General features: G+C 36.3%; 1 protein-coding gene across 5 annotated transcripts in view; it reads left to right on the top strand.

Moving 5' to 3' along the window:
* The window catches only part of FIGN (fidgetin, microtubule severing factor), a 190,152-nt gene that overhangs the window by 117,307 nt on the left and 53,882 nt on the right, over positions 1–18,963 (top strand). For 2 of the 5 annotated variants that reach the window (XR_013172813.1, XR_013172812.1), the window contains one exon: positions 11,633–12,385. The exons of 1 other annotated variant lie outside the window; for it this stretch is intronic. Coding sequence is in view for 2 of the 4 variants with exons in the window: in XM_077154017.1 (XP_077010132.1) it covers positions 12,402–14,653 (2,252 nt within the window). In the remaining 2 variants the exon portion in view is untranslated. 2 more of the 5 variants (XM_077154018.1, XM_077154017.1) reach the window with 1 other exon arrangement.

Here is an 18,963-nt window from a genome sequence, read left to right as displayed (position 1 = left end):
GCTGTCATTGCTGTCATTCGGGTAGTCTAGTAACATTTCAATGCTTCTGAGACCTAAGTCCAGGCATGCAATCCACTATTTTGTTACAGTGTCTGAATAGATAGATGCTTTTTAAAGTATAATGTCATTTGACTTTGACTGAATATAATTTCTAAAGTAAGATATGAAAACAATGGCTGAATGTAGAAGCATAAAAAAAGAGGAGGGCAAATAAAACATGTTCACCTGAAAAATCTTTGTTAGCTAAGTGATCATATAATGGCCATAAGACTGAATGTGAAATATCAACGAATTATAGTACTCTTGTATTCAGATGCTTTTTAAAAGATTTTCTTAACAGAAGATAATTTTCAAGTATGTCAATTCAATATACAGGAAAGTACTTTTAGATCTGTGATTCATCATTAATTCTATGAATTTTATATTGTTAGAAATATCATAGAAAACATAAAAATAATTCTATATTAACAGTTGGGGTGCTTTCCTATATAACTCAATTATTATACATTTTAAAGTAATTATTTGTTTTTCAAGGTTTTTTTGGCATTTTCAACTAAAATTATTCTAATAAAGATTTTCCTTTTTGTATACATTTGTGAAAATGTAATAAAACTGGTTTTCAGTTTCTTTTTTGAAGAAAACTTTACACATATAAACTCAGACCTACTCTGTGAGTAGTATCCAAGAAGGAAATGAATGTTCATAGAGAATTTTGAGATAATAAATAAGCCATTGAGTTTTATAAGTATGAAACATTTTTTGAGCTATTTGTTTTGGTTTAAGCCACAAACAATAAATGCATAGCTAAATAAAACTTTAAATAATTCCTACTTTTGATTTAAAGAAAAGATGACGTTCACATGCTATTTAAACAATTTAAGATGTGCTTTGGATTCTGAGATAATTAGTAATAAGGTTAATTAAGCATAAATCATTTTTAGGACAAAAACAGTTATAAAAATCTCTTTTCCTTCTCTCTGTCATTCTTTTCATTGTTTTCTCTATGTCCTTTCCTCAAGCACAGACTTACATATACACATACAGGCATGTAGATTTGATTTTTTTCTGTGTAATCTGCTTGCATCGTTTTGGACACATTTTGGTTTTCCTTTGGATTAGGGAATTTGTGTGCTATGACTAGGATAGCACACAATTTGAAAAGACAAGAGGAACATTTGACTCATTAGCTCTAACATAAGCTACTAGAACAAGCATATTTAGAAATACAGTTCTAGCTTCTAATTAAATGCTATTTTTTAAATGTCCCTAAAAACACTGGCAAACATTTGTGCTCAGCATAAGGAGGTTGGTAAAATAATTCATAATCATTAATAAGAAATACAAATTTTAGAATAGTTTAGATCATATAGAAGTAGCATCCTTATAGGTTTTAATTCTATTGCAGGCAATAGTGAGAGCAACAATATTATTATTATTATTTTTATTTTATTATTATTATTATTATTATTATTATTATTACTTTTACATGGGCAGGGAAACAAACCCGGGTCTCCGGCATGGCAGGCGAGAACTGTGCCACTGAGTTACCGTTGTCCGCCCAATTTTTAACTGTTATATTAGAAACCAAGTAAACCATATTTGTTAGTCATAGCAGAAAGGAATTGGATTGGATTTGATTGGAAAATTATAAGCAAAAGGGGATTCTGTATATCATATGATTAATGCCACATAGGACTGGATCAACCATTTTATGAAATTCAGCCAAAACCTAAACTATTTTTTTTAACACAATGGCATCGTCCATCATAATAATAAATGAAATTCTGCAGATAAATATTGTCATCAAGATCGGGTCTGAAGAAACAATTCTTTACACGTGATCTTCCTACTGTTGGCATTTTTCATGGATTCACCTTTGGGGCACCGTTCCCCCACTCCCACCCCAGGGGAAGTGCTACTTTCTTTGAGGATACAGATATTCTCTCTTCTACTTCTGTCTTATTATGCAGCATTCTTTGGTTTTGCAAATGAAGTAGCCAATAGCTCAAAAAACTGGACTGTCATCACAGTACACTTTGAATAGGGTTCTGTTTATCTGGAAATCAGAACATCCCAATTATAGGTGGTGCTCAGATTTATTTCACCAGACTATAGAATGGAACAGGCCAGGGAGAATGTAAGTGGTCAGGAAACTATTATTGTTACTAAGAGTTCTTCACTTATAATACTGGACCACATTGGTTGCATTCTGAAGAAGTTTATCTTCATATGTTGTTTTATATGGGAGAAACAACAGTAAACCTACCAAAACTCATTTCATATGTAGCTTTTTCCACTGCCTTCAGATCAGTTATTTTCTTCAGGCTGGACTAAATTATACACAGGTCCCAGGAGTGAAGGACACTGAATTAATGCACTATGTCACCCAGCCCTGACTATAAAATATTTTTATCAAAGTCCAAGACACTACTTTACTATTGCATTAAAAATTAATGCACAGTTTGCCAAAAAGAAAAGAGATGCATAAATAACCTAAATAAATTTTGTCTGAGTTTTGCACACTTTAGCAAACAGAATGGTTGAATAATTGTATACTTATATATAAATAATATTCTAACTGCTTTTTTTAATTATATGAGACAGCCCTCAATCTTAAGTAAGCATCCTTATTTACCTACCTTGTCTTATATAAACATTCTTTTCAGTGTAAGGCTTTCAGAAAAACACAGAAAAGAGGATGAATTCACATTTCATTTTAGGCAATGTCCTGGGGATTTGGAGATTCTGAATTTGCTTATTGACCCTTGTCAGCTTGGTGTGTTTTGCAAAAATGAATATAGTTCAGTTTAAATATAGCTAAATTAATCTTTACATTTATACATTTGAAATAGAATGCACACGCAAATAACTGTTTACAAATAGCTGTATGTCCACATGACATTTTAGGATTGTGATGAAGGAAATAAACTAGCCAAAGCATAATTCAAGTTTGGTTCATATTTATGCCTGGTTCATATTTATTAAAAGTGAAAATATATTTTATATGGCAAAACAGCTAGAGAATCAATTGGAATAACCTTTGACTTTTAGGACAATGTAACTGATATCTTGGCAGAGTCCTTTTTAGAAACAAAAATTCAAAATACCTAAAAAACTGCACAATAATTTTGATTAAAATTATTGGATTTAAAATAATAGATTTCTCTTCCTGGATTGGTCATACCAGTTGGACAGTATGAATCTAGAATGGGGCTTTGAGGTTGGGTTAACCCCATTTATCCCTGCCCGCTACAGCTCACCTGTTATTTACACACATAAGAGGGTTGATACTGCAGAACAAGGAGAGTACTCTGTTGTGACACAGAACATACATATTCATTAGCACAGGCAGTCCCTATGGACATATGTGGTATGTCTTTATGATCTTTGTATAACAGAAGGACTGGAGGGGGAGGGTGGATGGTCTTAATGGATTGAAAAAGTATATGGACAAAGGGAAGAGATGTCAAGAGAAATGAAAGGCCGTGAGTAACAACTTTAACGGTTAACTACAAAGCACTATTTGAACTGATTTATAAATTGTCTAAAACCGTTCATGGAGGTAGCATAAGCAAATTGACATTTGACTTAACATGGAAGAATCAGTCCTCTCTTTTTCTTTGCAATAGCTGGTGGGTCCTGACACTGAAAACTAATATTCATAATAGGAATCATTTGTATATTTTAAAGTCTCTCTATATACATAGTCATGTAGTCTTTAGAACTAAATATGATAGGATAAACAAAGAAATTTGGACACAATTTTACTTGGGCTTTGATTCTTACTGAGAAATATTTACATAGACACTTTTGTAAAAAACTTCCCCTGCCCTGAATGGGGGGGCGGGGGGGACATAAACCTAAAGTATAATTTTTAACTTTATGGATTTGTGTGTAAGCATAACATGTTTACTCATATGCTTTGACTTAAGTATTGGACATTTTAGGACCCTACAAGAAAAAAATAAGTACTTATTTGAGTTAATGATCATGATTTCCTGAATTGCCTTAAGTGATACACTATCTTGGTCATATATTGAATATAAGCTCAGTGGACTAAAAGTGACATTTCTTTCATCAGTATAATTGCTTTGCATAAGTGCTTATATATTCCTCCTCATCAGTGCAAGCCATCCTCTGATATATGGCTTGCATTTTAAAGATGATGGCGAATCAGACCACACATACCAAGTTTTATCCTCCTCGTGAAATAATGGCAAAATAGTCATCTTTATATTTGGTTATATTTTGATGAGTGAATATTTTGTTGCTGTCTAATTGAATAGAATTTAATGCATTATAGGGAAACATTCAATTAACTGCAAGTTTAATTGAAGGACAGGGTAGAGGGTACGTAGCACCCTGGTATAGGCCCTCTTACTAAGCCTAGAATGATGACATATACAGCAAGGTCTGTTGCATACCCAGTTCCATTCATCCAATAGCTTTCATCAAGAAATAAGAAACATGACTTTGGAGTAGCTTAAACAATCTCTCAAAAGTTATATTAAAGCTCATGCAATAGACTAATAGGGAATGCGCTCTGCTAAACTTTACTATTAAATTAAGCTTTGGTTTGTGGTATCAGAGCCTATAGCAAATTCAAAGAAGCATATTAGGAATGGTGGGGATGGACATATGGAAAAATAGCAAGAAATATTATCTGACAAATCACAGTAAAGGGAGAAACGTTGAAGTAGCAGCAATCTAGGACCATTTAAGAAATCAATATGTTGTCCTACCCTGTTGTACTAATGCAGTGAATCGAAGAGGAAATTATCAGTTATTTTCCTTGTGTTCTGATTAAGAATGCAGAAATGTATATAGGAGTATTTGAAATTTTTTTTCTTGTAAATTCACATAAATTTGAGTGATGTACTTGCTCGTTTTCAAGATGCACTTAAGTGGTTAACTGGAGTTTGAAGCTTCAGAGTTAATGTCATAAATTCAAACACCTATGTGTCCTGGTAGGTACCATAAAAAGACCTGATGTTACATAGGGTGGGAGCACTGGGACAAACTGGGGAGGGTATGCCATGTCCAATGGAGGCAGCTGTTTCTCAGCCATCTGTTGCTAGGCAAGTATGAGATCTGGTATTGTAAGATCTTTCAGCTTGACTTGAAAAATGGGAATATGGAAATAAGTGTATTTTTTTAAATATAAAGTTGACTGATTTTTAAAACCCTGTGCTGGCTGAATAAAACATGGTTGCAGGCTGTATGCTGCCCTCCAGCTGTCAGGTTGCAATTTCTCTATGTTACAGGGTGAGTTATCTGAATTGTATTTACTAAAGACCATTTAGCCAGAATGCCATCATGATTGTTAGAAAGGATTGCTTTATGCAAATAGGCAGAATGAGGGGGGCAGTAATTTGCTGCAAAATGTATTATAATTTTAAGTCTTTAAAATTAGGTGTGAAAGTGTGATTTAAAAAGAAAATCATTTGACAGTATTTGTTATATAATTAGAGTATCTTATTTTTGAGACTGCAGGTTTTGAGATCATTCTTAACTGACTTTAAATTTCTAACTGCTTTGTTTCTTAGATTTGGTCTCTGAAGTGTTGAGTCATAAATACCATTCAAAATAGAAAAAAAACACTTTGAAAACATTTTGAATTTTTGACGCCTGCTTGATTAAGAAGATCATACTCTGTGTTTTGCCAAGTATGAAAGAGTTTCTGTACCTTTCTTATTACCAACATTCCCACTGGAAAATTTCCTTTCCAGTAGCTGTCCTGAGGTTGATTTATGAATTCTGGTAGTGACTTTATATTTTCCCCTGTCTGTCTAGTCTGTTTTGTTTTGTTTTAATAGAGCTCTGTTGTTTTTTTTTTTAATTTTGTTTTGTTTTTCCAAAATATAAGATTAGCAAGAAACATCTGTGTAGTAGTTCACAGTTGGGAAATATTTTCACAAATATTACTATTTTAGGTAATCTTAATAACAATCCAGTAAGGTAGTGATACTGTTATTGTCCACATTTTATAGCTGTGAAAACTGAATATGAAATGCTTAAGTGACTTAACCAAGATTAGAACAAATAAATGATAGCATGAGCAATGCCAGGAGTCCGATTCTCAAGCCTGGAATTTACACCCTGCAAACAAAATTCTAGAACCTTCTTTATGTTTTTATCCAAACAACCTAGCAACGCCACCTAATGTGTTTGGAATACTAGACAAAATGCTATTTGACCCCATAGTAAATGAAGCCGTCGACCAAATGAGGTTGTCTGGTCGGACCTGGTCATTTCAAAGGTCTTTCCTTAATCTCTAAAATCAGAGTCCAATTTTAGGGAACTTTGAATATGAAAATATGAAGAAGAAAACACGCTGGAAAGGTTCATCACCTTGTAAACAAACAGATTCCCTAGATTTAGCTTCTTAGTATTGAGCCACAAGGCTTTCACACAGAACAAGCACCCAGTTTGTTGACTAAATACATTTGACAGCCCCTATATCAGTCAGTTTATAAAGCACTTCTAATCTGGGGGTTTAGAAGATGAAACTAAATTACGTAAATTAAAGAGAATATGTAATTTTCTGTGCTTTTTTCCTTCACTTTTCCACTTATGGTTATTTTTAGATCCAAGGCCACATTATAAGGACGGTGATTATCAGGAAATGGGTTGAGGAAGATCCCGATCAAATGGGTTAGTGCCAAGTAACACAAGACATTGACGCTTTGGCCTCTTTGCTTATGAGGGCGGCAGGCAGGAGAATGCAGCTTAGTCTGCTCATACGTTCCATTTGGTCACCCCTCCCCTTGAAGAATAATGATAAACTGATACTGCACCGGGCCAGTTTTCAGTACCAGAAGGTTTGTTGTCCTCTCTCTCAGAAGGGTTTTTTAGCACATAAACCTGTGTTTTAGTCAGTGAATATGCTATTGTCTACTTGAAACTTTGGATGCTGTATGTGTTAGTTCTGCCATTTCTGACTTCATGGATGATACATCTGAGGGATCTGTAATTACTTTGCTGTATTTACCCCAGTAGAGATTGTTTCCTAGAGAGAATCTTGCTAAATATTATATTAAATTTTTTTAAATATTAAAAAATAATGAAAGGTTCAGAGGTCCAATAGCCCAGAGGAATGTGCTGGGGTAGCAGTGTTGTCATGCAGCCCTGTGTGAGAGCTCTGCAGCTGTTCTAGAACAGGCAAGCCCGTGTGCCTGCAGGTATTTGCCTCAGGTCCCTGCCCTAAGGAAGTCTGAGAAGACCTATAAATGAAGGCAGAGTCCCTAGCAGCCAGAAGGCCCAATAGGAACCTTGTAGAAAAGTGCAGCATTTTTTCAGACCTGTTGAATAGCAAACATGTGTTAGAGGTAGGAGTGCCGTAGTGAGTGTCTTAGATGAATATTTCCAAGAATATGTGCTAAAAATAGATTCCAGCAGACCTAACGTTTTATTTCCAATTCCTTCCAGTTCTGAAAGTTGTTTCTCTATATAACCATTTTTTTTTATAATTTTGAAGCTGTGTTGAAACTTTAGAAGATGCAGTTTTTTGGTTTCAAAATTAGTCAAATTAAACAACAAAATGGAGGAATATAGCAATGAGGCAGTAACTGTCTAGTAATTAAATCTAAGTTCTGAAATGGTCAGTAATGATAAGAATGGGGAATGTTATCCAAACTGTCTAGTTTTGTGGACAATTTGGACTTTTTAAACACATTTAGATATATATAAGTTCATCCTAAATCAATAAAATAAAAACAAAATGTTCAGACTTCTAGTGTAGTTTGTGTCATTCCCATGTAACACATACGTTATCTTAAAAGCAATTATCAAATAAATTATATATTTTAGAAACAAGCATGTTGCATTGTGAAATTTGCCAGCCATATTAAGAATTTCTTGATCTTCTTCAAAAATAAAAATTGATGTTTTGGAACACCATTTATCTTTAAGAGCTGTTTTTCCTTATTATCCCATTTTTTGAATTTTTATTGTACCTATTTCAGCGACTTCCAAACCCTTCTTATGATTTGGGTGCCAAGTTAAGTGATGTGTGTGTACTTTTCACTTACAGATAATAGCAGTGCAGTCAAGGGTGTATGTTTTTTGCTGTTCAAAGAATATTTGACTGCGTTTTCTTTTTCCTTTTTACATTAGGAATATCATTACCAATAAACATAACAAGAACACAAAGCAAAACAAAAAGTGACCAAATTTGGTACTACTTCAAATTGGTCAAAATTCGGGGAACTGATGGAAGTCTCTTTGTGCTCCCAGCGCCAGGAAAGTCTCCCAAATACTAGCTTCTTCAGCACTTACTAATATTAAGAACTAGTTTATAGTTAAATATTAACTTATGCTTTCAAATAACTTTGTTTCAATGACAGGGAGAGGGGTAAGGGGTATGATGGTATGTATGATTTTTTTTTCTGTTTTCTATTTATTTCTTTTTCTGAATTCATGCAAATGTTCTAAGAAATGATCATGATGATGAATATGCAACTATGTGATATTGTGAATTACTGATTATATAAAGAGAACGGAAAAAAATTACTAATGACAGAATTGCAGACTAATTAATATTCAGACTAATTAATAAAAATCTCTGGGGGTGAAAAAAAAACAAAAGAAAGTTTAGTAACATGTAACATTCCAAATCTAGTACAAATGTATAAAGAGAAATAATGGCAAATCACATTCAACAGCTAAATAATTAGTCACACTGGTAAAGCTAGGCCTGCAATTAATTTACATGACTCTGTCAAGATATTGTAAGAATAAATGCTATACTCCTGAAAGTAATGTAATTCCACACTGGATCAAGGATAACTGAGCAATGCGAGACACGTATAACCCATAAAACACAAAATCCCTGTGCAAGTGCTCTCATGGCAAGACTGCACATAAAAAAAACAAACATGTTCATACCTGTTAACTGAGAAATCTGAAGCCAGTTTACCTTTTCTTTCTCTACTTTTTTGTATCATCGATATTTTCTATGATTAAAATTCTATTAATATCAAGAGGAAAAAATATAAGAAACTTAAAAAAAATAATAGCCTTGCTTCAGGGGATGTATGTGAACAATTTTGTTCCTCTAAGGTTATTTAATCAAAGCTCAATCTTGGCTTTTGCAGCCTTGCTAAGGTTACTGTTATTTATATGCATCAATAAATAAACTTTCAATTATCTTGGTAAGCACATCCAAAAATAGCGTGAGAATAAAAAGGTAATGGTGTATCCAGTAATTGTTCTAAATAAATAATTTTGATAGATATGATCTTTGCTTAATTTCAGATGAAACAAATAAAAAATTTAATTAGTTTTGCTAGAGTTAAACTATGCAGAAATACCCAGTGAAAATGGCTACCTACTTTATTTAAACAGCAATCCTCTCTTTTATAGTGATTGTACTTTATTAAAATCATTTTTCTATGTTTTTATAAATTATTAATTTACTAAGAAAACTGTTAAGCCAGGTGGAGGTTGTCCTATTCAAAATTATTCTAAAATTTTGTTTAATCATGTTTGCTGTGTGTGTTTAATGCCAATATTGAATTAGTTCAACTAACCAAAAGGAAGCCCTTTAACTTGTGTGTCTGCATGTGTGCGTGTGGGGGGTGGGGGTGTTTGTGTTGTGGCAAATTCCATTGCCTATGACTACTGAATTATTTTCTGAGACCTTGTTTCAGGATATTTATTCACATATTTCTACTGTATCAACTAATCAAATTCCCATTCATAGCATGTGTGTTCTTATTTTCTTAACTCTGTATTTTTATAACCTTTTAAGTGATAAAGGTCCTAATAGAAATTCCTTAGAAATAATTTACAGGACTAATGAATTTGTAAGTCTTTTAGACAGTTCTACATTATAGTCACATCAATATTCTCTCCTTTTTATAAGGCTTCAAGTAAAGAAGAATTTACATGCTGATTACTTGTGATTGGTTCCTGGTGATTTGCTCTTAATAATTTCCAGTTGAATTTAATGAAAGTATGATTCCTGAAATGCTGCTTCATTAAAATTGCATCTTTTCCCCTTTAAGTGTGATTTTGGTCATTTCACCCATTTTGTGATGTGTTTTCTTCCCCCTTAAAAAGTAATGATTGAGAAAGCTGAAACAATTAAGAATATCACTTTAGTTCTTCCTAGAACTCACCTTAGAGTTTCTAAGAGTGAAAGGATACAGTTCATCAAGATTTTACAAAATTTTTCCCAATTTGATGAGAGTATCTAAAATAGATTTTAAAGGGGGAAAGTGAAGAAAGAATATGCTGCATGTATGGGAGAAGGAAGGTCTTTTGTGTTTTTACTAAAAAAAAATAATATAAAGCTTGATTAAGTTATACTGTGCACATTCAAACTTAATTTAAATGAGATGATTTGCAAATGAATATCTACATGGATCCTTTTTAAAAATCCAAATGCAAATGAGTATGACTGCAATAAAATATATTTGCAAATGAATCCTGTTGCTTTATTCATTTATTGTGTAATTACTGCAATCCTTCCCACCTTGTTTTCAGTATTTCTTAATCATTAAGTTGGAAGCATGACAGCAGTGCCAGCCCTGGCATGATTCTCTTTGACTAAAACCTTGTAAATTAACACAATTAGCACAGCATCATCCTGCTAATTAACTTCCAGTGTCTGGTGCAGTGGTTTTGCAAACAAGGAAGAGGGAGTCAGAAGGGAATCAACATGCCATTCTGTTACCAAACTGTGTGCTATGTGCAGTTTAGCTCAGTGAGTCTAAACTGGCCATGTCAGAAGCCAGAGTCTGGCCCTGAAGAGCTAAGGGGGTTGGGGGAGGAGAACAGAATGGGGAGTAGGAGCTGTCAAAATAGACTGCCTTAATTCAGAAGGGAGCTGATGCCACAGATGCTGCTTCATTTAGACCAGTCCTCCTTCTTATCAAAGAAGCTCTGCCAGAGGGCACAAGACAGTTTGCAAGATCCACTTTGAGTAATACAAAAGAGATTAAGGAGGTCTGCTTAATTTAGCTGTATCAGAATAGGAAGTGTTCAGACCACGCAGAGATTAGGATGGGATGAGCCAGTACTGGGAGAACAGGATTCCAGGCCTCTGATATAACTAACACTGTGGGAGACTTCAAGGGCAGGTAATAAATGTCTTTGGGCCTTGGTTTCCTAATCTGTGAAATAAGGTAACTTTTAAGACCTCCTTAAACTTGAAAAGTTAAATGATTCTCTGATTCTAACTGCTTCGTGTTAAGTGAGAAAAAACTCTTGCTTTATAGTTTGCTTTGGTCACCTTGCTTCAATTAGTAATCTAGCAGATTATAGAATCTCATTATCCAGTCTTCTAGTCATACAATTAGAGTTTATGCCACACATTGTTTCCCATTGATGCTTAGAGTGTTAGAATCCACATTTTCTCTCCAGTCTTATTTTCCCTTACATCTCTATTTCCTTGTTTTCTCGATATATCTAAATAGAGAATAGATAGATAGATAGATAGATAGATAGATAGATAGATAGATAGATAGATGATAGATAGATAGATAGATAGATAGATAGATAGATAGATAGATAGAGATATTCCTCCTTCTTGGTACCTTGAAGGCTGTAAGGGGAGTGGAGAATGTAAGAGAAGGAGGGAGAATGCAAGAAGATCGACAGACAAGTGATGCTTGTTTTTTTTTTTCAGAGACTCAACAACAGAACTGAAAGGCAGAAAGGAACCAGTTGTAATTCATACCGAGTTGTAGGCTTTGTGTGATGAAAGCGATGGAGCGCTGCCTGGGAGATTGCTTTGCTGCACTCCACGAAGCAGATTTGAAACTGTCGTGGACCACTTTAGATGAGAGTTGGATTATGGAATGACCTGCTATGTCTGTGTCATATTGTTCTGCGCAGGGAGCATTATACTGTGCTAACTAGGTGTTCAGTACCAAATAAGAGAGGTATCCTAGATGTGATCTGTCAGCTGTGTCTCATTTTTATATTGGTTAAAATAAAAAACAGAAACTGTGATGTGAAGAGACAGAATAGCTTGATAACGTACATGTTAATACTACCACGCTAGACATTTAAAATGTATGCATATTTTAAGAGCCTCTGATTGAATTCAATTTGACAGAATGTGTGTGTAACATATATATGTATTTGTGCTTGTGTGCATATAGCACGTAAACTGATGGATTCCTTAAATAGTTTCCCTTTTTTAATTAAAAAAAAGAATTTTCGGTCTTTTACAGTGTGTTCTTTTATATTCAGTGTATTTTGTATAGAAGGCTGAAATGTAATCCATTTTAAGGAATGCACATTATAGAGATCATAATAGGGATTAAAACTGTAGAAATACTTCAGAATGTGGATATCATTAATGAAAAATAATTGGTGACAAAAGAAGTTTTAACAGTTCAGATGAATATCTAAGTGAATTAACTCTCCACCCCTCCGCTCCAAATCCATAGGCTTGAAGATGCAGTGGACGCCGGAGCATGCCCAGTGGCCAGAGCAGCACTTTGACATCACCTCAACCACGCGTTCTCCTGCCCACAAAGTTGAAGCCTATCGAGGTCACTTGCAGCGCACCTATCAGTATGCCTGGGCGAATGATGACATATCTGCTTTGACTGCATCCAATCTACTAAAAAAATATGCAGAGAAATACTCTGGCATTTTGGAAGGCCCTGTGGACCGACCTGTTCTCAGCAACTATGCTGATGCCCCATCAGGACTAGTGAACGGTCGGAAAAATGAAAGTGAACCCTGGCAGTCCTTGAATTCCGAAGCTGTTTATCCCATGAACTGTGTTCCGGATGTTATCACTGCCAGCAAAGCTGGAGTCAGTTCAGCCCTCCCTCCAGCAGATGTCTCTGCAAGTATAGGGAGCTCCCCTGGGGTGGCCAGCAACCTGACAGAACCTAGTTATTCAAGTAGTACCTGTGGAAGCCACACAGTACCTAGTCTCCATGCAGGGCTCCCATCTCAGGAATATGCCCCAGGATACAATGGATCGTATTTGCATTCTAGTTACAGTAGCCAGTCAACACCTGCACTTCCTTCACCTCACCCATCACCTTTGCATAGTTCTGGGCTCCTACAGCCACCACCACCACCTCCTCCTCCACCAGCCCTGGTCCCAGGCTACAATGGGACTTCAAACCTCTCCAGCTATAGCTATCCCTCTGCTAGCTATCCTCCTCAGACTGCCGTAGGGTCTGGGTACAGCCCTGGGGGCGCACCCCCTCCTCCTTCAGCATACCTGCCTTCAGGAATTCCTGCTCCGACCCCTCTGCCCCCCACCACTGTTCCTGGCTACACCTACCAGGGTCACGGGTTGACGCCTATTGCACCCTCAGCTCTGACAAACAGTTCAGCAAGTTCTCTCAAAAGGAAAGCCTTCTATATGGCAGGGCAAGGAGAAATGGACTCCAGTTACGCAAACTACAGCTACGGCCAACAGAGATCTACACAGAGTCCTATGTACAGAATGCCCGACAACAGCATTTCCAACACAAATCGGGGCAATGGCTTTGACAGAAGTGCTGAAACATCATCCTTAGCATTTAAGCCAACGAAGCAGCTAATGTCCTCTGAACAGCAAAGGAAATTCAGCAGCCAGTCCAGTAGGGCTCTGACCCCCCCTTCCTACAGTACTGCTAAAAATTCATTAGGATCAAGGTCCGGTGAATCCTTTGGGAAGTACACGTCGCCAGTAATGAGTGAGCATGGGGAGGAGCACAGGCAGCTCCTCTCTCACTCCATGCCAGGCCCTGGACTCCGTGCAGCTACCTCATCCAACCACTCTGTGGACGAGCAACTGAAGAATACTGACACGCACCTCATTGACCTGGTAACCAATGAGATTATCACCCAAGGACCTCCAGTGGACTGGAATGACATTGCTGGCCTCGACCTGGTAAAGGCTGTCATTAAAGAGGAGGTGTTATGGCCAGTGTTAAGGTCAGATGCATTCAGTGGACTGACGGCCTTACCTCGGAGCATCCTTTTATTTGGACCTCGGGGAACAGGCAAAACATTATTGGGCAGATGCATAGCTAGTCAGCTAGGGGCCACGTTTTTCAAAATTGCCAGTTCGGGACTAGTCGCCAAGTGGCTAGGAGAAGCAGAGAAAATTATCCATGCCTCTTTCCTTGTGGCCAGGTGTCGCCAGCCCTCAGTGATTTTTGTTAGTGACATTGACATGCTTCTCTCCGCTCAAGTGAATGAGGAACACAGTCTGGTCAGTCGCATGAGAACTGAGTTTCTGATGCAGCTGGACACTGTACTAACGTCTGCTGAGGACCAAATCGTAGTAATTTGTGCCACCAGTAAACCAGAAGAAATAGATGAATCTCTTCGGAGGTACTTCATGAAACGACTTTTAATCCCACTTCCTGACAGCACAGCGAGGCACCAGATAATAGTACAACTGCTCTCACAGCACAATTACTGTCTCAATGACAAGGAGTTTGCACTGCTCGTCCAGCGCACAGAAGGCTTTTCTGGACTAGACGTGGCTCATTTGTGTCAGGAAGCAGCGGTGGGCCCCCTCCATGCCATGCCAGCCACAGACCTTTCAGCCATTATGCCCGGCCAGTTGAGGCCAATCACATATCAAGACTTTGAAAATGCTTTCTGCAAGATTCAGCCTAGCATATCTCAAAAAGAGCTTGATATGTATGTTGAATGGAACAAAATGTTTGGTTGCAGTCAGTGATAACTTCTTTAGAACAATGTAATGAATGTTGGCACACACACACATAAAACCTGCTACATAGGGTATAGAACCCCTTTCCAGTAGTGTTTAAATTGCAAAGGGTACTGGGGAAGACGACAATTAAGTTGCATCTTTAGAGTCAGGGTAGATTTGGAGAAGTGCATCACAATAAGAGCTTCTGATTTGAAAGTCCCAGATGACAGAAAGCATTTGTTGATGCTCAGATCGGTTCAAGCCAGAAAACACTCACCAAGGAGCAAGGTGCAAGTGTGTTGATTTCAGAAGGACGTGAACCTCGTGTGTTGATTCCATTCTGCTGTTCTCGAGATTTAGTTGCTGTCAAGTGCCTGGAGTGGTGCTTTATTTTTTGTTTGCCTCACAATTACATTGGTGGCATGTGCTAATATAAAGAGCTTTAACTTCAAACATTATTGGACTAAAGAGATGAATGGTTGTGTTACGACAGAAAACCAGATTTTTGCCATTTTAAGAGCAACAGTATTCCTCAATCCTGTCTGTTCTGCAGTATTAAGCTAAGAACAGGTAAAACAGGGTAACGGTAATCTGGACCTTAATTTCTGCAGTTCATTTCTTTTAATGTTCTTGTCTGCAAAAACTCAGGAAAGCGATTGTGATTTGTACAGTACCTCAAAGGAATGTGTTGAAAGCACTATGTACTGCTGAGAGTAATAGGATAGGCTTCAATGTTACTTTATATTAAAATGTATGTTTACCTCAACAATTGGAAAATAGCAAGGAAAATTACTTTGAATGTATCCAGAAAAATACTGACGTGTGATACAACTGAATATTTACGATTTAAAGTAGAAATGGAAGGATTAAAAAGAAAAAGTTCTTTTGCTAATTATGGGGAATTAACCAGAGCAGAATAATTCTTTATGTCAATAACTGCAAGAGTTCTTAGTACATTGCTCCTTGATAATTAAGTGAAAATGTTCTTAAAAGGTACACTGGTTAATGGAAAGCTACTTATTCAGTTTGTGTTAGTGTCTAGAACAGTTAGCCACAAGACTTGTTTGGGACCCTGGAAGTCACAGTACCTAAAAACTATGACTGCCTTTTACCACCTCGGTGGTGGTGGTGGTGGTGTGGTAGTTTGCAAGTTATCTATTAAAACTGCTGGGAATGGTGTCATTCTAGCTCACTAAGCCAGTTTATAGGCTTGCCCTGCTGTTTGATAGAATGCAGAGAATAGCAACCAAAACAAACAGACAAACAAAAAGAAAGGACAACCAACCAACTTACATATATCCTCAAAGAACCTCTCCATCTTCCCCCCTTCCTTTTGTCTCCAGTCTTCTCGGTGCAGTTTTGCTTATTTTGAAATCTCCTGGGCTGTAGTGTTCTCGCATTGATTTCTACCTCAGTTTTGTTACATTTCTCTTGGAAAGTAAAGTAGAAAATTTGAAGTGGACACACACATGGCAGCATAGCTCTGCAAACTTGTTAACTTTGTTTTCTTCCATCTTTCCCCATGAATCTAGTTTCCTAAAACGTCAGCCTTTATACTTACTCCCACCTCAGTCCCCCTCCCCCTCCCATGGGATATGTGACCTTATGGTTAATTCCCTACTCCCCTCCTGCTCCCCACCAAGTTGTTCTTTGTATCCTTTAATGCTTTATGTGCAACTTTTCATTGATAGCTGACTGAGGTTGGGCAGTGCCTCTGATCAGTCATATGTAGGCTGTCAGTTTCCAAAGCCACTGCCCCTGTATAAGTAGAACAGCCTGGCTTTTTGAATGTATTTTTTTCCTGTTTTTGTTTTTCCTCTTTTTTTCCCCCTCTAGTTTAGAGCTGCAGTAACAAAACCATTGCAAAGCACTGGCATTTTATGTATTCTAAATGATGTACTTTTTAAAAAATTTTAAATAAATGCAATGAGAAGCCCCAAGAAAGGTCTTTCTGTTATTTTTTCCTTCAAAAAATTTTACTGTTCTCATTTGCAATATCAAGTTCTCTGAAATGAGTAAAAAGAGAAGGATAATGAAGGATTTCTAATATCTCTGAAACTTTATGCTGTTTGATCATTACTTCCCTCTTTTCTTTTTTTTGTATTTGGTAAAAACCGAGCAAATGAACCAGAAGTTAATTTACTGTGATATCCTATCATTTAAAACTGTGCTTAAATATAGTAATTCCATATTAAAAAGCAGTGCCTTTCATTAAGGATACAACAAATAATATTTAAGTTTGTTCTTTGCTTTTTGCAAGTGAATAAACTCTAGAATTGAGTTCTGGCTCTACCCTGTATATCTCTTAATGTAAGGAGATTCTCATATCCCCATTAACTTGTAGGTTCATATTGATCTCATCGACAAGTTTACTTTTGCAGAGTGCTGACCTATTTTCTGTCTTTTAGGCATTACATTTCATTTCCGCCAACATGTTGTGTTCACTTGAAGGCATCTGGCAAGTTTTGACAACTTAGGAAAATCCAATATTGACCCCCCATTTTTTTGTGGTTAGTAAGTCTTAATGCCAAATATATGACTGCACTATTATGTTTTACACTCATTTATAAAACTGAAAATAAATAATATGTATTGGCTTTTAGCTTTAAATGGCTTCAAAATTGCTTTGAGGTATGAGTGGTCAAAAATCCATTTATTTAGGTAGAAGCTGAGCTCGTGTGTGAATTTCATTGAGCTTCATGAATTCTAGGATTTGATCTCTTAGGAAATTGGGCATGTTGAAGAAATGAAGATCAGTTGGGGGAGATAGGGCTGACCTTTGAGTGCATAATGCTCTCCTATGCTTCTTTGATTCTGCATGGCAGCATTATAAGCTCTTCTATGGACTTGCCTAATGATGAGCTCTTTTCTGATCATCCCTTCTGAAGTTTGGGGTGGGGGTGGGGTGCCATATTCTCAGAAGAGAATGTGTACAATCAGTGGTAGTACAACTGAGTAATCGGGCTTCATATTCTTGGCCTTTTTTTTTTTTGACTGCTAAAAATTTGGAGAGGACCGCTAATGAAAGTTAAGTAATGAGCCAATATAAAACCCCTTGCCATCTTACCAGGGATTGAGTCAGTCCACTTAGCCCATAATTCTCTTCTTCACAATAAAATTTTCCAACGAGGACAAAAAGGAAGTGAAGGAATACTACTTCAGTCTAAGGATCAATAGAAATTCAAAAGATGGTGGGTTCATAATGACCTTATATGTGACACAAATAGAAATTCTCTATACTTCTGACATGCTTCTCTCCAAAATATTTAGAGCATTAGTGACAATATTGAAAACTTTGCTGACTGAGCTGATCAATGGAATGTGAAGGCAGTATACTTTAAGGCTATTTACTTTCACACAGAATGTTTATCTATTAGTCAGTTTGTATTCTAGTCAAATGCAGATAGACGGGTATAATGTTTTCTTGTGCATTTGAAACCTATCAAGGAGAAAATAAACCATTCCACTAAAATACATAGGCCAAACACCATCTGGGCAAGTGATAGAAGCTATCCAGAGGCTATGCTGTATAAAATAGCAAGGTCAATTTACATGGACTGCATAGTACTTGGCTATGCAGTTTTCAAAAGAATACATCCAAAAAATCCAAAATTAATTCATGTTATAGGTCTTTGTACATTTAAATATATCTGTGGGTTGCAAAATGTGTTTAAGTGGCATCTAGAATGTCTTCCTCTGCAAATATGTCCAACTCCAAGCAGAAAGATACTTCTATAAACTTATTATCATATTTCTTAGCAAGAATTGGTTATCATGATTGTTGAATCTGTATTTTGCAAAGTAAAAGGGACTCAGTTTGTTGCATTATTGAGGCCACTAAAATTCTAATATATAAATATAATTAGCATGTGTGTTTGTGTGTGTGTATGTGTGTGTGTGCTGTTTTCACTACCACCTATTTGAATTTTTTAAAAACTAACATCTATTTTACATTATTTAGAAGCAACTGGTTATTTCCTTTCTTCATATATGCAGAGAACATATCAGATATATTTAATTACAAACAAATAATATGTTTTAATGTTTTTTCTTTTGAAAAGTAAAGCCTTCAGTTATTGAATCACCTGCCAGTTTTTATTTGAAGCACATTAGCAAACATGGAGCTATTAGTATTTCAGAATTCAAAACCAGCTGTACTTGTGACTAACCAACACATGAACTGAAGCTCATACTCTGCTAAGACCTTTGGTTGACATTCGATTTTGAACCTGCCAGATGCATTTGTGTGAACCAGGGATACTGCATCTTTAATGAACAAGTCTCTCCTCTTTCCCGTTTTTAAATACAACCCAAGCAGTGTAGCACTAGGCACTGCA

The sequence above is a fragment of the Tamandua tetradactyla genome, chromosome 3 (genome assembly GCF_023851605.1).
Source record: "Tamandua tetradactyla isolate mTamTet1 chromosome 3, mTamTet1.pri, whole genome shotgun sequence".
In the NCBI taxonomy this organism is placed as follows: domain Eukaryota; kingdom Metazoa; phylum Chordata; class Mammalia; order Pilosa; family Myrmecophagidae; genus Tamandua; species Tamandua tetradactyla.
The sequence above is the reverse complement of the archived record's forward strand: the minus strand, read 5'-3'. Positions and strand labels throughout refer to the sequence as shown.